This window comes from Gorilla gorilla, chromosome 1, assembly GCF_029281585.2.
Source record: "Gorilla gorilla gorilla isolate KB3781 chromosome 1, NHGRI_mGorGor1-v2.1_pri, whole genome shotgun sequence".
NCBI lineage: Eukaryota > Metazoa > Chordata > Mammalia > Primates > Hominidae > Gorilla > Gorilla gorilla.
In genome coordinates this window covers 212,532,157-212,546,783 of record NC_073224.2, presented here as the reverse complement: position 1 = coordinate 212,546,783, position 14,627 = coordinate 212,532,157, and the positions used below count along the sequence as shown (strand labels likewise).

The 14,627-nt window shown below is 47.6% G+C and overlaps 1 protein-coding gene across 3 annotated transcripts in view; it reads right to left on the bottom strand.

The window, feature by feature from the left end:
• The window catches only part of WASF2 (WASP family member 2), an 84,252-nt gene continuing 69,625 nt past the window's right edge, over positions 1 to 14,627 (bottom strand). For all 3 annotated transcript variants that reach the window (XM_019013606.4, XM_063701273.1, XM_055389281.2), the window contains exons 4-9: positions 14,019 to 14,172; positions 11,731 to 11,848; positions 10,579 to 10,709; positions 8,316 to 8,471; positions 5,425 to 5,939; positions 1 to 4,094 (exon numbers count right to left, since the gene is read on the bottom strand). In XM_019013606.4, coding sequence (XP_018869151.1) covers positions 3,937 to 4,094; positions 5,425 to 5,939; positions 8,316 to 8,471; positions 10,579 to 10,709; positions 11,731 to 11,848; positions 14,019 to 14,172 — 1,232 coding nt within the window. In that variant the 3' untranslated portion in view covers positions 1 to 3,936. The remainder of the gene's footprint in view (positions 4,095 to 5,424; positions 5,940 to 8,315; positions 8,472 to 10,578; positions 10,710 to 11,730; positions 11,849 to 14,018; positions 14,173 to 14,627) is intronic.

The following is a 14,627-nucleotide window of genomic DNA, read 5'->3' as shown; positions in this document are numbered from 1 at the left end:
TTGAGTGGCTACAAAGACTTTATCAAATTATTTTAAATGTTGGCATTTAAGTATTCATGTGTATACAGTTACATGGAACCTTCAGGTCAGTGGGGCACAAATGTGGTATACACACGATGAGCCTGGAAGGGAAGCAAATGAGACCAGGCTTGGAGCTACAGGGATTTAAAAAAATTGGATGTCTTTCTGAGGGTCTGAGAAGAATAGGGCAGAAGAGGAAAGGGTCACTTTAGGGGTCTGGCTTAACCCACTGCCTAGATCTCCAACTGAAGAGCTCCTTTCCCATCCTCAGGGGAAGAGTGCCTGTTTTCAAACGGCATCCCTACTACACATATACCCCCCTTCCCTAAAATCTTGATGTGGCAAACACACCCAAGAACCCACAGGAATATGTCCTTATAAATATGTCTGTATCAGAGAAAACAAGGCACTTTGGGAGCATTATGGCTTACTCTACTACATGTACATCATTCTAGACAGAAAGTAAAAACTGGTTAGTTCCTCAAGTGAATTAACTGAATAAACTTAATACAGTAACAAAATTGTTCCCTAACCCACACTGAGGCACAGTTAAAGGGAACATGGTAGGAGGCACAGAATGAGGCACATCTCTGCGCGACACCTGGTCCCAGGTCAGTTGGACCCCAGCAGGGCTCAAAGCCTGATGCCCCCAAGAAGCCTGACATCTCTCATGAGCAAAGCCCCCTGGCCTTGGAGCACTGGCTCCCTCCCTCCCCATGCCCTGAGGTCAGGTGAGGGGCCGCAGTGGGAGGCAGTCCTAGAGCAGAGCTGGGACACGGTGGGAATGCTTAAGCAGGGTCACCAAAGCCACAGAGACCTCAATCTGTCCAAGCTGGCACTGCAGAATCAGAGGATGGGTGCCACGGGAAGAGATTTCACATTAGCCCTGACAACACTGCCTCGGCTCTGCGTTGACATTGGCCAGGGTCGTTTCTGAGGGCGCTCGGGCTTCCACTGGAGGCGAGCTGGAGCCTGGGCCAGCTGCTCTGAGCCTCCAAGGGCTGGCTGAGCCTGCCCCCTCCCCCAGGCTGCTCCTTTGGAATGTACCCATCTCACAACCAAGGCAAAGCCACAAGTCGCTTCTGACACTATTGGAAGCTGGGCCCCAGGGCCACAGGAATGGGGGCAGGTCCCTTGTGCGGGGTGAACCAGGAAGGGAGGAGGCTCCTTGGCTTCAGCGCTTAGGAGTCCTTATGGGCCATTGTTCCATAATCTCACTAGCTTAGGCCCAGATTAAATAATCACTAAACTTTGCATTCTACATTACGTGAGTCCAAAAACAGGATTACCTGCATTGGGTCCTTTATCATCTTAAAGGGCTCTGGGTCTAAAGAAGCCTTTTTTTTTTTTTTTTTTTTTTTTTGGTGCATATGCATAAGTGGAGCCCAGAGGGCCTCTCGGCTCACTGGGTCGCCGGCCCCCCGAGCTGAGGAGGCTTCGCAAGGCCGGCTGCTACAAAGTGCCGAGCTTGGCTGCATAGATTTTAATGAGAGCGTCAGGCAGAGCTGTGCTGTTGCTCTCTGGGACTTGCAGATCATTACCAAACCAACTGTAGGATGAGAACATAGCACATCGAAACCCTAGGAGGTCACTGAGCTAATGATCTAATCCTACCTTCCGCAGGCAGTGCCCCTCCCCACCTCCTCCTGCCCCTAGCCCTTTCCACGATGGACTCAGTCCATTCCAGAAGCCAGGCCAACACCGCCCCCTTCAAGGTCAGAGCAGAATGATGGTGAGTGGCTCTAGCTCTCCCTTTTCCAGGCAAGGAGGATGGGGGTAATTTAGTCAAAGCCATTAGGCCCAAACCCTGGCCTGGCCAGGCCCCAGGTCTCCTATTTGGGAGAACCACTGCCCTCTGCCTGCCTCTCCAACTACTGCTGGGCTGCGGCCCAGGCGCCTTCAACGGCCATTTTAGGGTTCTGATGAAAGCACCTTCGGCTTCTAAGGTGCAGGCTGGGAAACAAGGTGGGGGCCCACATAGCCTGGTGTCTCAGCATGGAGCTTAGTGCCAAGTCCTGTGCCAGAGACACCTGATGTGTAAAGAGGGAAGAGGGCACACTTGGGAGTGGCCACAGCAAGAGGGCATGCTGTCCCCTACAGGCTCAGTCCCCACACCCTGAGTTCCAGGAAAGAAGGCAGAGGAGAAGTGGCCAGCAAGGGCACAGAGGCAGAACCCATGACTATACACTCTCTCCTCAAGCCGGAGGGCTTTATGAGGGCTTTGGCAATTACTACAACCATTTGCTGTGCTGGGTAGGGACAGATCCTGTTTCTCTTTGTTTCAGGGCTCTGAAAGCCGGAGAAGCCAGCAGAAGCCGAATTCAGCATAAGAGGCTACACAATAGTTAGGGCAGAAGAAAAGAAACCTCACTGTTGGCTAGAGCTGACCAGTTTTTTTCTGAATAATAGCACCTGTGTATTAGCTCTGGGAAAAGCGGGGAGGGAGGGAGGGAGGGAGCTTCACCATGTGCAGTGAGGGGAGCTGGAAACAGGACCTGGAGCCCCTCTGCCTTTTAGCCTGCTTCACGGCTGCCAGCCCCCCACCCCCCAAGGCAGGTACTGGCATGGCTGCCAGCCTGAGGGACTGAAGTTTCCACAGTTGGCAGAATCTTTGTTTAAATTGGGGAAATAAAAGGGGGAGGAGTTGCAGAGGAATTGAAAACAGCACCTGTCAAAGCTGCCTATCCCCTTCCTTCTCTCACTACTTCTGGTCCCCCAGAGGGGCTGGTCCCAAGGCTATGTGGTTGGCTGGTGACAGAAAAGGGGCAACAAAGAATGACAAGAGAGGCTATGAAGGTCTGAGCAGCACCGACAGGGCTGGCACAGACCCTGAGCCTTCCTACTGGGACCCCAACCTATGGTGAGGTCTGGAGTAGCAATACAACTGAGAAAGCTCTGCCCGGACTCCAGCAGGTTCCCATTCTTTGGTCCCAGAAAGCACAGGTGACTTGGCATCAGGAACTCTGGGCTCTAGCTATGTCACTATCCAATTGTGTGACCTTAAGCAAGTCACTTCCCATCTCTAGGCCTCAGCATCCTTAAAGGGTAGGACCCACGGGGCTCCACTGTTCTTCCAGTCCTGCAGCTCCAAGTCTTCAGGCTTTGCTCCTGACAGCCAGAAGAGGCCCCTGTCCTCATGTGTCAGGGATAGTTTGGTCATGGATACTAGAGGTTAAAACTGGGCTGTGTTGCCTGAAGGTATCTAGAGGTGGTGGTGGTGCATCCTGAACACCATACTCACCAAAGGGATCCTGGGAGGGAGGCAACAACACCAGCCTACAGAAAGGCATCATTTTTGGGCAGAGGAGGTGAGACATTCTTTAGAGGCTTGATGCCTCCTGGAATAAAGGGCATCCCAGGCATAGAGATCACTTAGCAAAAGGCAGGCCCACCCTGCTGATTAGGGCAGAGGGTGAGGCAGTCTGGCCGTTGGACCCTTCGGCCTACTCTGCCCTTTCAGTGCACGGGAAAGGGGTCAGCTGTGTTCATTCAGACCACTCCCCGTTTTAGAACCAGAAGGTGGCTGGCATTCGAAGTGGCTGAGGGCACAGGTTTTAGAAGGCTGTAGTTGAATATGGCTCCTAAGGGAAGGCCCCATCTCCAACAGAAACCCGATCAAAGGAATCTGCTTTGGGATTTCTCCTTCCTTTCAATATGCAACAGGCACTTGAAGGAAAGAGGGAACATCCCAGCTACTGAACCTCAGGAGCCCCACAGGGCCTGAAAATGGGGAGAGGAAATACATGTTGACTTGGAGGAAGCGCTTGGATATATCTTTGGTTGCTTCAGGGAAAGCTTTGGCCCCTTAAAATTACTTTTTTCCTCCCTTTTCTCCCCTACGGGTCTGTTGGGGTTGGCATCAAAGAAGACAGGTAGGAAGGAAAGAAAAAGAAGGTGGGCAGCAGGCAGGCAGAGTTAATCGGACCAGTCGTCCTCATCAAATTCAGAGGAGTCATCTTCTGAGTCACTGTACTCAACAGCAATGCGACGAGACAAGATGGTGGCCACGTCATTGCCCACAACATCCCGCTTCTCTTGTTCCCGCTGCTCCTCAACCCTGCGCAGCTGAAAACCTAGTGGCAAAGAGACAGAAGGGTGAGGAAGGCGTGTCCTCAGCCTTGGAATCCATCTGGAACTGGGTAAGAGGGAGTGGCCACCAATGGGTAAGGGGTATTGGAAAGGACAGAGAAAAAGAAGGTTGTTATGGAAAAGCAGAAGAAGATGAGTTTATGAAATGGATGGCCCTGATGTCACAGGTGTGTCTGAAAGGCAGCCTGCTGTCCTTTCTGGTTTACACACTTTCAGGCTGGTGAGGACTTCTCATAAGGCTTTGAAGTGGGGAGCAGCCACCACATTCCATCTAGCAGACCCTCAGCCTGCCCAATTCCATCAATTATAATGGGGCTCAGCTGCCATAGACTGTCCTCTCTAGATTAGAAGTTTTTTGAGGATCACAAACAGAACAAACCACGATAACACCCTGGGACCAGACCTGGCCCCTGATAGAATAAATGCTCCAATGTTCCAGGAGGGTGAGATGATGAAGGGGGAGGGAAGGGGAGGGGAGGGAAGAGGAGAAAAGAGGAGATAAAAGAAAATGGGAGAAAAAAGGAGTTAGAAAGAGGGCAGGGGGCAAGGAAGGAAGACATGAAGGGCAGAGCAGTGGAGAAGGCTGGGGGGTTGCTGAGTCCAGTTGAACAAGGACCCACTAGGACAGTGATTCTTGTTTTTTTTTGAAGGCACAAAACCCTTCGGAGAATCTGATGAAAAATGGGGATCCTTCCCCAAGGAAAAAAAAATGCATGCAAACACACATAAGCATATATTTCCAAGGACTTCAAAGATCCCAGCTTAAGAATCCTTCACTTTGGCCGGGCGCGGTGGCTCACGCCTGTAATCCCAGCACTTTGGGAGGCCGAGGTGGGCGGATCACGAGGTCAGGAGATCGAGACCATCCTGGCTAACACGGTGAAACTTCGTCTCTACTAAAAATACAAAAAAATTAGCCGGGCGTGGTGGCGGGCGCCTGTAGTACCAGCTACTCCAGAGGCTGAGGCAGGAGAATGGCGTGAACCCGGGAGGCGGAGCTTGCAGTGAGCCGAGATCGAGCCACTGCACTCCAGCCTGGGCGAAAGAGCCAGACTCCGTCCCCCACAAAAAAAAAAAAAAAAAAGAGAAGAATCCTTTACTTTAAACCAAGGTGGAAAGAAATCTAAATCTCCATATTTTTAGGGTGAAGCCTTTTCTCAGGCTGCTCCCAGGCCTAATGTCCCAATCTCTCCCCACCCAGTGAAAGCCGTTTCCTGGGAAGGGCACAGGGACCCCCTCACCCATCCCCCAATCAGTCATCCCAGCTTCAGAAAGACAAGGCTCCAGAGTCCCAGACCCACCACTGAAATTTACCTTGACGGATGGCTGAAAGCAGGTCGCTACGGGCATCGCTCACGGCAGGCAAGGAGGACTTGGGCTTGGTGGTATCAGAAAGCGGTGGTGGTACAGCAGGCTGGCCATCTGCACCAGTGAAAGGGGGAGGAGGGGGCCCCGGAGGAGGAGGAGGAGGGGGAGGAGGAGGTGCTCCTCCTGTTGGCTGGGACAAGGGAGGTGGTGGCAGAGTTGGGTAGTCAGCTGCTGGTGGTGGAGGAGGAGGTGGAGGGGCAGCAAAATCAGGGTGAGGTGGGAAAGATGGAGGTGAGGGTGGTGGAGGCGTCCCTGGAGACCCAAATCCTACAGGCGGTGGTGGAGGTGGGATGCCTATCATTGGAGGCGGAGGTGGCGGAGGGGCAGGTGGTGGAGCAAACCCGGGTTTAGGGCCTGGTGGAGAGCCTAGAGGAGGAGCTGGTGGTGGATGGCTTGGGCTGACCACACTGGATCTTTTGGGTCCAGCCAAACCAGATCCTCTTTGGTTGTCCGCTGGGTAACTAGAAGGCCAAAGAAAAAAAGACTCACCATCACCCTTAGAATGCAGACACCTATCTACAGTTAGCCTTGTCTACAGGCCGAGGTTTATCTTGGTTGACTATACCATTTCACTTTCACTTAAACAGAAAGAAAAGCCTACAGATGGTCATAACAGACCAATAATGAAATAAGCAGCCTTGTAAGGTAATGAGCTTCCCACCAGTAGAGGAGGATAGACAGATTGAGTAAAACTACCTGCAAGAAGTGGACTTGAGATTCCTCTATCAGGTACAGGCTAGCTGAGACATCTCTTCGGCCCCCTCTGCCTTTCCAGCTCTAAGGGGAACGCACCCTCCCTCCCCTTCTCTAAGAAGGATGGTCCATGGCAGTTGCTAGTTTAATCCTGGAGCCAGTTTAAGGGTGCACGCAAGAAAGAACTGGAATAAAAATTCAAACACCACCCACACACTAGGCTCTGTTTCTCAGGCTATTAACATTCACCAGCATTGGAGAGGGCAGGAAACCCAAGCCAGGCTGACCACACCTGAGTGGGATATAGATTTAGGTGAATGCATCTTCAGTGCTCATGTGGGGAAATCTTGAGAGAGAATGAATCTCAATCCGATAATCTGCAGAGATGGGAAATGAATGTGCCACCAGACTCCTGACCCAGGCCTGAAAGAGGATTAAAGCTACACCTCTCCTGGGATCAGATTTGCTCGGCTGCAGCTGCAAGGTCTCAGGCCATGTGTGAAGCTGAAGGTTTTCTTTTTCCACCTTTGTATCTACCCTGCACTAACAGCTACTCCTTAGAAAAGCAGCCATTTTGGAATTTTCCACAGACCTTCCAGCCTTAGCTGCATCTGACAGGGCCACCAGCAGGAAGTGATTTGGGAAGCAGAAGGAGATTTGGGATTAATGGTTTCTAGGGCCAAGAAGAATGAGGGGAGAGAAGGAGGACAGCACAGCTTTAGGTCTCCATCCGAGAGGTCCTCAACATACTCAATCTCTAATTAAGAAGTACCCAAGGAGAAAAGTGCACCTTTCAAAGCTCTCATTTATCAGGCATCAGAAAGGACAAAAGTAACGGAGAAAACAGTGCAATCTGAACAATTCTCAGATCTCTTTTGAGTCATTACTGCCTAACACTTCCACTGTACACCTCTGCCAGGGACATGCACAAATATCAAAATGGACGAATTTGGAGTTTCATCCCCCTTTTCCCTTTGTTTCATTGTTTCTGGAGATTTGACACAGCAGTGAAACTAACCAGAAGCACTAAGAGAGGAAGTGACTCTATGCTAGGTTCCTAGACAACTGGGCAAGGTAACTGCTAACTATATCATGGACAGCAGATTGTACCACTTCATTTCATGATGAGTTAAAGCTAAGGAAAAGGCTAGGCATGGTGGCTCATGCCTGTAATCCCAGCACTTTGGGAGGCCGAGGTGGGCGGATCACGAGGTCAGGAGATCGAGACCATCCTGGCTAACATGGTGAAACCCCGTCTCTACTAAAAATACAAAAAATTAGCTGGGCGTGGTGGTGGGTGCCTGTAGTCCCAGCTACTCGAGAGGCTAAGGCAAGAGAATGGCGTGAACCCGGGAGGCGGAGCTTGCAGTTAGCCAAGATCGCGCCATTGCACTCCAGCCTGGGTGACAGAGTGAGAGTCCGTCTCAAAAATAAATAAATAAATAAATTAAATAAAGTTAAGGAAAAAACAAGAAAGAAGCTGGTGATTTCCATTTGTTTGGGTATAGGCAAAACAGGAGTAGTTAAGAATATAGGTTCTGGAGTTCAAATGACCAATCAGGGCTCTGCCCTTACTGGCTGTGACCTTTGGGTCATTTCATTGACCCCTCTGTGCCTCACAGTTTACTCATTGTAACATGGGGATAGTAACAGTACCTACCTCAAAAGAGGACTCCTATGAGAATTAAGCAACATATACATACAGTGTTAATTATTTCTATTATCTAGACAGTCTTGTTTGAAGTTATTTTAGTGGTCTTGACCTAGGGTTTTAACTCTTTTTTTTTGTTTGTTTGTTTTTGTTTTTGGTCTCGCTCTGTCACTCAGGCTAGAGTGCAGTGGCATGATCATGGCTCACTGCAGCCTTAACCTCCCAGGCTCAAGCGATCCTCCCACCTCAGTCTCCTGAGTAGATGGGACCACAGGCGTTTGCCACCATGCTTGGCTAATTTTTTTGATTTTTAGTAGGGATGAAGTCTTGCTATGTTACCCAGACTGGTCTTGAACTTTTGGCCTCACGAGATCCTCCCATCTTGGCCTCCCAAAGAGCTGGGATTACAGGCGTGAGCCACTGCTCCTGGTCCATTCTTTTGTTCTCAAGTGTATAACTACCAATAGTGCATGGAGTAGGTACCACCATTTACCTGAATTCTGCTGGTGGAGGAGGCAAGTTGTCCTCGGAGAAGGAAGGAGAAGGTGAAGAAGCAGAGTCTGACTGTGGTGGTGGCGGATAGCTACTTGCATCCACGTTTTCAACACAGCCAATGCTGCCATTCTGGTACACCAAAGTGGGTGGATACCTGACAATGAACCGAATGCCAAAAACTGTCATTTAAAGAGCCTGAGTGGGTTTTTTCTTCTTAAAAGGTACTACAAAAATGCATTTGATACAAAAGCTATTAGGAAGAAGTAAAATAGGTATATTTCCCACATATTTTCTGTTACACTGAAATTTTATTTTAAGACTAAATATTCTATTGTCAAATATATCCCAGATATTTATGCTGAATTGTTTGTAGTAACAGGATTCAACCCAGATTATCAAAACCATGCTGTTCCTTGCCCAGTGTTGGCCTTGTCAAACCCAGCAGTTCTTTTTAAATTCTCTCCCCAGTGTCAGGTGCAGATATACCTGAATCCCAAAGTCTGTCCTGTGACAAAGGGTGAAGCCAAGTCTCAGAGGCTAGTGAGCTGCAAACACGTGACTGGCACACAGCCTGATTTTGAGGTCAGCAAGCCTCTGGAGAGCTCGAAGGCCAAGGAGGCACTGGATTGCAAAATCAAGCTGAGGATGAATGCAGGGTGCTATGTGGTAGTAAATGTGGTCTTTCTGCCAGGTCTCTTATCAAACAAAATGAGCTGACGATTAAAGTAGCGTGCTAGGGCTTGTCTCATGAAAACCTGTCCCTCAGTGCACTGGGCCTTGGGTGAATTTGTTCTGGGTGAACAACAATAAAACTTCAAACAAGCACAAATATACCAAGCATCAGCTAGCAAAATCTGGCCTGCTCTGCTCCACCTCCCCCTCTTTCCACCATTGTTGGGGTCTAAAGAACTCATCTAAAACAGACCCCAGGGAGAACAGAGTTGGAGAAAACTAACTGAATCAAAAGATGCTCTGATGTGGAAAATCCCCAAGGCCTGGAGCCCTGGAGCCTTGGCATGTCTCTTTATAGGTTTACCAACAGGCATGTCCAGATAGACTAACCATGAAGCCCCAACTCCAAACCGCCTGGACAACAGGAAAATGGAAGGCAAATCCTCATCTTCCTACTCCACAAAAAGAAGACACACATGGGTAGCTGGCATTCTGAACACATAAGCTTCTGGCCTTAGAGTCACTGAACCTATGACAAGTGCCTGTCTGAACAGGATTGGTCCATGGAACAAAATGTCCCCCTTTACTGGGAGGTGAAGGTAATGAAGGTACCCTCAGGGCTGATTTCCCAGTAGAGAAAAAGGTTCATTTTTTCCTTTCACCATCTTCATCACTCTTTAAAGCAGATCTCTTAATCCACGAAGAACAAGTGTCAGAAGTGTCAAGATTTTTAAAAGTCAAGATTTTCATGGTAGAGTTATTTCTAAAAGCAAGAACAACTCAACTCTTTCCTTTTATCATTCCTAGACACCCAGCATGGGCTGGCATGGTTCTCTGACAGCCATGATGCAATGTATTTAGAGAAAAAACCAGGGCGACATTCATGCCAAGCAGTCATGGTGACTTGGCTTTGAATGTCAACCAGGTCAGACACCAGGATAAGCATCAAACCAAGCTTTAAAACCATCTTTTTCCCCCTTTAAACCTCCAGTGTGATTTGGTATTGGGAAATGGGGTCAGACTGACACCTCTTATTTCTCCACAGAGATATATAGCCTCAATACTGGCCGAGCAACCTTTCCCACACTGTCTATGAGGTCTGCATTCAGTCCCTTGGCTAGCTTCTCTCCCATGACTGACAAAGGCTGACTGAAAAGTTGCTTTGGTGATGTGAACAGCTTTCTTGCCTAGCCCTCCCCAGCCCTGAGAGTGAAATGCCCAGTTCTTAGGCATGACCTTCAAATCAATGCTCTGGAGGCAAAGGATTCCCAAGACCACTTTTCTTTCCTTTCCAGTCTTTCCTCTGGGGCCCTTAGATGTGTATCTCGCAGAGTAAGGGCACTAGGAGCCATGGGCTTTCTTTTCCAGACCACTCCAATCACCTCATTTAAATTGTTGAATCTCTTGATTTATTTAGCAAATTTTCATCACCAGATGGATGCACTTTAAAGTAGCTGATTAACAGTGGTATTGATCTAAGCCACAGAGACAGACTTCAGGGGGTGTGAAAGGTGTCACACCAGAGCTGTCAGACTGTTGTCCCCAGCCCCTTCAAAGAATGCTACCAACAGTACAAAGGCATTACCTACCCAGAAGTCCCCAGCTTTTCTTTGGACTCCACAAATTCTTGCCCCATCTTCATTTTCTCCCACTCTTCCTTACGTGTCTTGATTTTACGTGGGTTTACATTCCCTCGATTTGGATTATCTTTCTTTTCTTTCTATAATGAAAAGGAACAAGAAGGTCTTTGTAGAACATTTTCCAAGTTCTTCATTAAAATTCTACCCATCTTCATGGATGCGTATCTAAGAGATAATCTGCCTAGACAACATACAATAACTACAGAACTTACAGAATGACTGGGTTTGAAGTGACCCAGAGGCCATCTAATCCAAACCATCCCCGGGTGAAACATTTGCTCAATCCCACACTCAAATGCCTCCAGCAACGGGAACCCCGCTTCCTCTTTGGATAACTCATTCACATTTTTGAAAAGCTCTAATTGCTAGATGTTAGTAAACAGCTATTTATTATTTGCTCAGCTCCAAAGGTCAGTCAAGAGAGATGAGATGTAATGAGACCTGCAGTTATCTGGGGCACATATAAGGAAATAGTTTAAACAAAACAAAACAAAACAAAAATCAATGAAGAATTTTTCCGCCTGTGCAGCTGCTCTTGCCCCTGGCACTCTCTTGGGCCTCCTGGCAGCCATGCTAATGGGACTGAGGCTGCAACTGGTAGGTCACATACATACCAGGAAGAGTCTATGGGGAGGGAGAATCTTCAAAACCTACATATATCCCCCCACCCTAGCCCCGCCCAGCCAGTAGCGAAGGCATTAAACTGCTCCTGTTGCAAATCAAACACTGCAGAACCTTGTGCTGATCTCTGAGGAATGAGCTGCAAAACTGGTGGAGAAGGGACTAGCCTAGCTTGAGTGTCCAGCAGAGTCAGGTGCAAATTGCAAGAGAAATAAATGGTGAACAGAAAAGTCAATTTCTAAAACTCAGCCTGAATATACTCAATTGTTAATAGCACTGGGGGGAACAAACACATTTTTGGTATGATTTATACTTTCATCTCGGTTGTGCTTGGTGTGGACACATTTTTTTAAGAGTTTCACCTGGCATCCAAGCAAGCAGCCACTTGAAATGATTACTTCACATAACACTGGCTTCCTTTTTATCCCCCTCCACAATCGTGCCTACTGATGTGGAGAACAGAGGCCCCTTTCCCCTCACCCTATGCTTTCTCTTCTCTTTCATGATATCCTTGGTGTCCTGCAGCATCTTCTCCTTCCAAAGATCAAAGAAGTATGAAGGGTCTGTGTAGAATTTGAGTGCCTCTTTTCCATCGTCCCTGGGATAGAAATGAAGACAAGTAGCTGTCAGTAGACAGATGAGCTCCCAACCAAATCCAATATTCCAAACACCTACCAGTTAGCAGTTTTTACACCAAGGAATCAAGAAGTCATTTGAATCGATTGCATACCTCCTCTCCCATACCAGCATTTCAATGCCCCCGAATGGCACCTCTCTACTTATCAGACTTTTTAAGAACCTTAGCCTTACTTTCAATTCCTGGTAGATGAATTTGCATTGTCAGGGCAAGTACAGGTGATAGCAGCAGGGATCCTGATTACTTCTGATGATCTGCATGGCCACAGAGATCTCCTTGAGGATATTCGGATTTCCTGGTACATCAGAGGGGATTTCTACCACTGGTTCCTCTTTTCCCACCAGTTCCCCAAGGACTCTCTAGGAAGCATCAGTAGCTTCCCACCCACCGGAAACCTGTGTGCACATGTGGGAGTTCATGTATATGCATATGTACACATATATATGTGAAAAGTGTGTGTTTACAGCTGTTATTTCTCTGCACACACAGAAAACCAACCACAGCACTCCACCTTCTTGCTCCCTTCTAGAACAGCTCAGCATCCACATACCCCCCAACCACAAGAGGGCTCCAGTGAGAAAAGATGGCCAGCTGTTGTAAGACCACAAGGTTTAATCACCAGCTTCTAATTAATGGCTGTGCCAGTGGGACAGAGTAAACTACTTAGTTTCCATATAAGGGCTATCTGCCAGATTCAATGGTCCTAGTTGGAATCTTGCATTTTGGCATGGATAAGGTCCTCTCACTATCCAGAAAGGATGTGCTTAGGAGTGAACATTTATCTTAACATTATTCTGAACTAAAAAGAACTGGAAAGGCAATTCTATTCCCTACCCTCCAATCCTATCACAACACAGAAAGCACTTCCAAATCAAACGTTAATAATTTCTATATTAAATCTTCTCCTGAGTTAGATACACCACCACTCATTTCTGTTAGGCCAAGTTCAGACAACTGAGAGGCCACGCTAATTCTGACACTGTATGCTAAAAAGAAAAATACCATTAACTGAAGAATAAAATTCTCCTAATATCATTTGTTTATGCAATCCCACCACAAAAACCCTATGTTATACTCGCTACAATATTATCAGTTGTATGACCCCTTTCTGCCCCACAACCCCTCTGCCCAAACCCAACTAGACTCAATAACGGAGGCTGCAGAGTCAAACCTCTGTCCTGCTATGCTGGTCCCTTTGAAAGCCAAGGGGCAAACATAATTTTACAAGTAAAATGAAGGATAGATGCCATGTACTTTATATCTGTGTGAGAAGGCTCCCTGAATCCGACTGGTGTCCTTGAATTTCACGTGGGTACACACACACACACTCTACCTTGCAGTGTACCCATGTCTGATAGAAGACATCTGCCTCCAGCTATCTGTAATTACTTTTTACCTGCTCCAAAGATATGTATGGGTGTAAGCAAGATAAATATTCGCCTTCTGCCCCTCTTCAGTGGTTTTTTGCAGGATGACAAAACTACCAAACCACTAGAGGAGAGGGGCTTTAAGTTGTTTATAAGGCTACCTTCTTTTTCAAGTCCAGGCACAGCAGAGTAGGTCCTTACAGAAGGAAATGTCCAAAGGATGTTCAAAACAAAGTGAACGATGCTCATTTGGAAGAATGCGAATTACTCCTTAAGCTTTGGAAAGACCCCTTTGGGCCCAGAGCAGCCAGTCCAAGAGGCTGGCCCCACTAACACACCCAAACATCTGGTAATCTAGTGGTTTCCAAGTAAGTGGGAGCCTTGCTAGAATGTTGCCCCTGGGATCCATGCTGTAGGACCGCCTTGTAACAAAGTCCTTTTGGTTCTATAATAACTAAATTCCTTGGATGGAATCCAAGATGGACCTGGCTTATATGATATTAAACTCTGTAGCATGCAATGGTTACAGTAAACTTTCAATATGTATTATATTCACTATGAATTTCAGAAACCAAACAATAATAAGTGACAATTTTTATGGTGTAAATTTTAGTTTCTGCTGCCACAGAAACTACCACAACTTTGGGGTAGGCAGTAAGCTTTTAGATACAATCCTCTGATGGAAACAACCGCTTCAGATAAAAAAAAAAATCTAGTGTTATTAAACCATAGGTTGAAAAAGGGAGGAACTAGCCAGCCATTACCTGTAAGGGGTAAGATTGTTGAGAGGGGGAGGAGTATCACAGGTATTGTATGTTTCTAAGACAGGCACTGGGAGAGAGTTTCTGTCAAAAAGCTTCTGGTCTTGAATGGTGGAACTTCTGAAGGCTTTTCGGGTGTTGATTCCTTGCAGTGACACTGAGAGAAGATGGAAGGCGTTAGAAAATGGACGACAGGCTATTTGAGCAAACACTGAGTCACACCAGTCGGAGAGGCCTCAGCTGCTGCACTTCTTGGCTGCGGCTGTCCGCAGCCAGGCTTTTTTTTTCCCTCCCCCTCTGGGGAAGCCCCACAAGGCTGTCAGCAGCCCAGTCGTTTCACGACTGAACAAAATGAGGCAACACAAAGGTTTACTATGTGGCCAGATCTAGCAGCCCTCTCCTTAGGAGGAATGAATCTTCCAAGTACTTTTATGGTAGCAAAATACGATTGAGGGAGGGGAAATTTGAGAAAGAAGGAATTGGGGGAATGGGAGAAAGGAGTGCATGGGGGTGTGGTGGAGCTAAAAAGGCTCTTTCCAGCACTCAGGCTTGTGTGATTTCAAAGCAGAACTCTATAGGTCTCTGTGATTTCTCTCCTCACGTTGTTTTTTT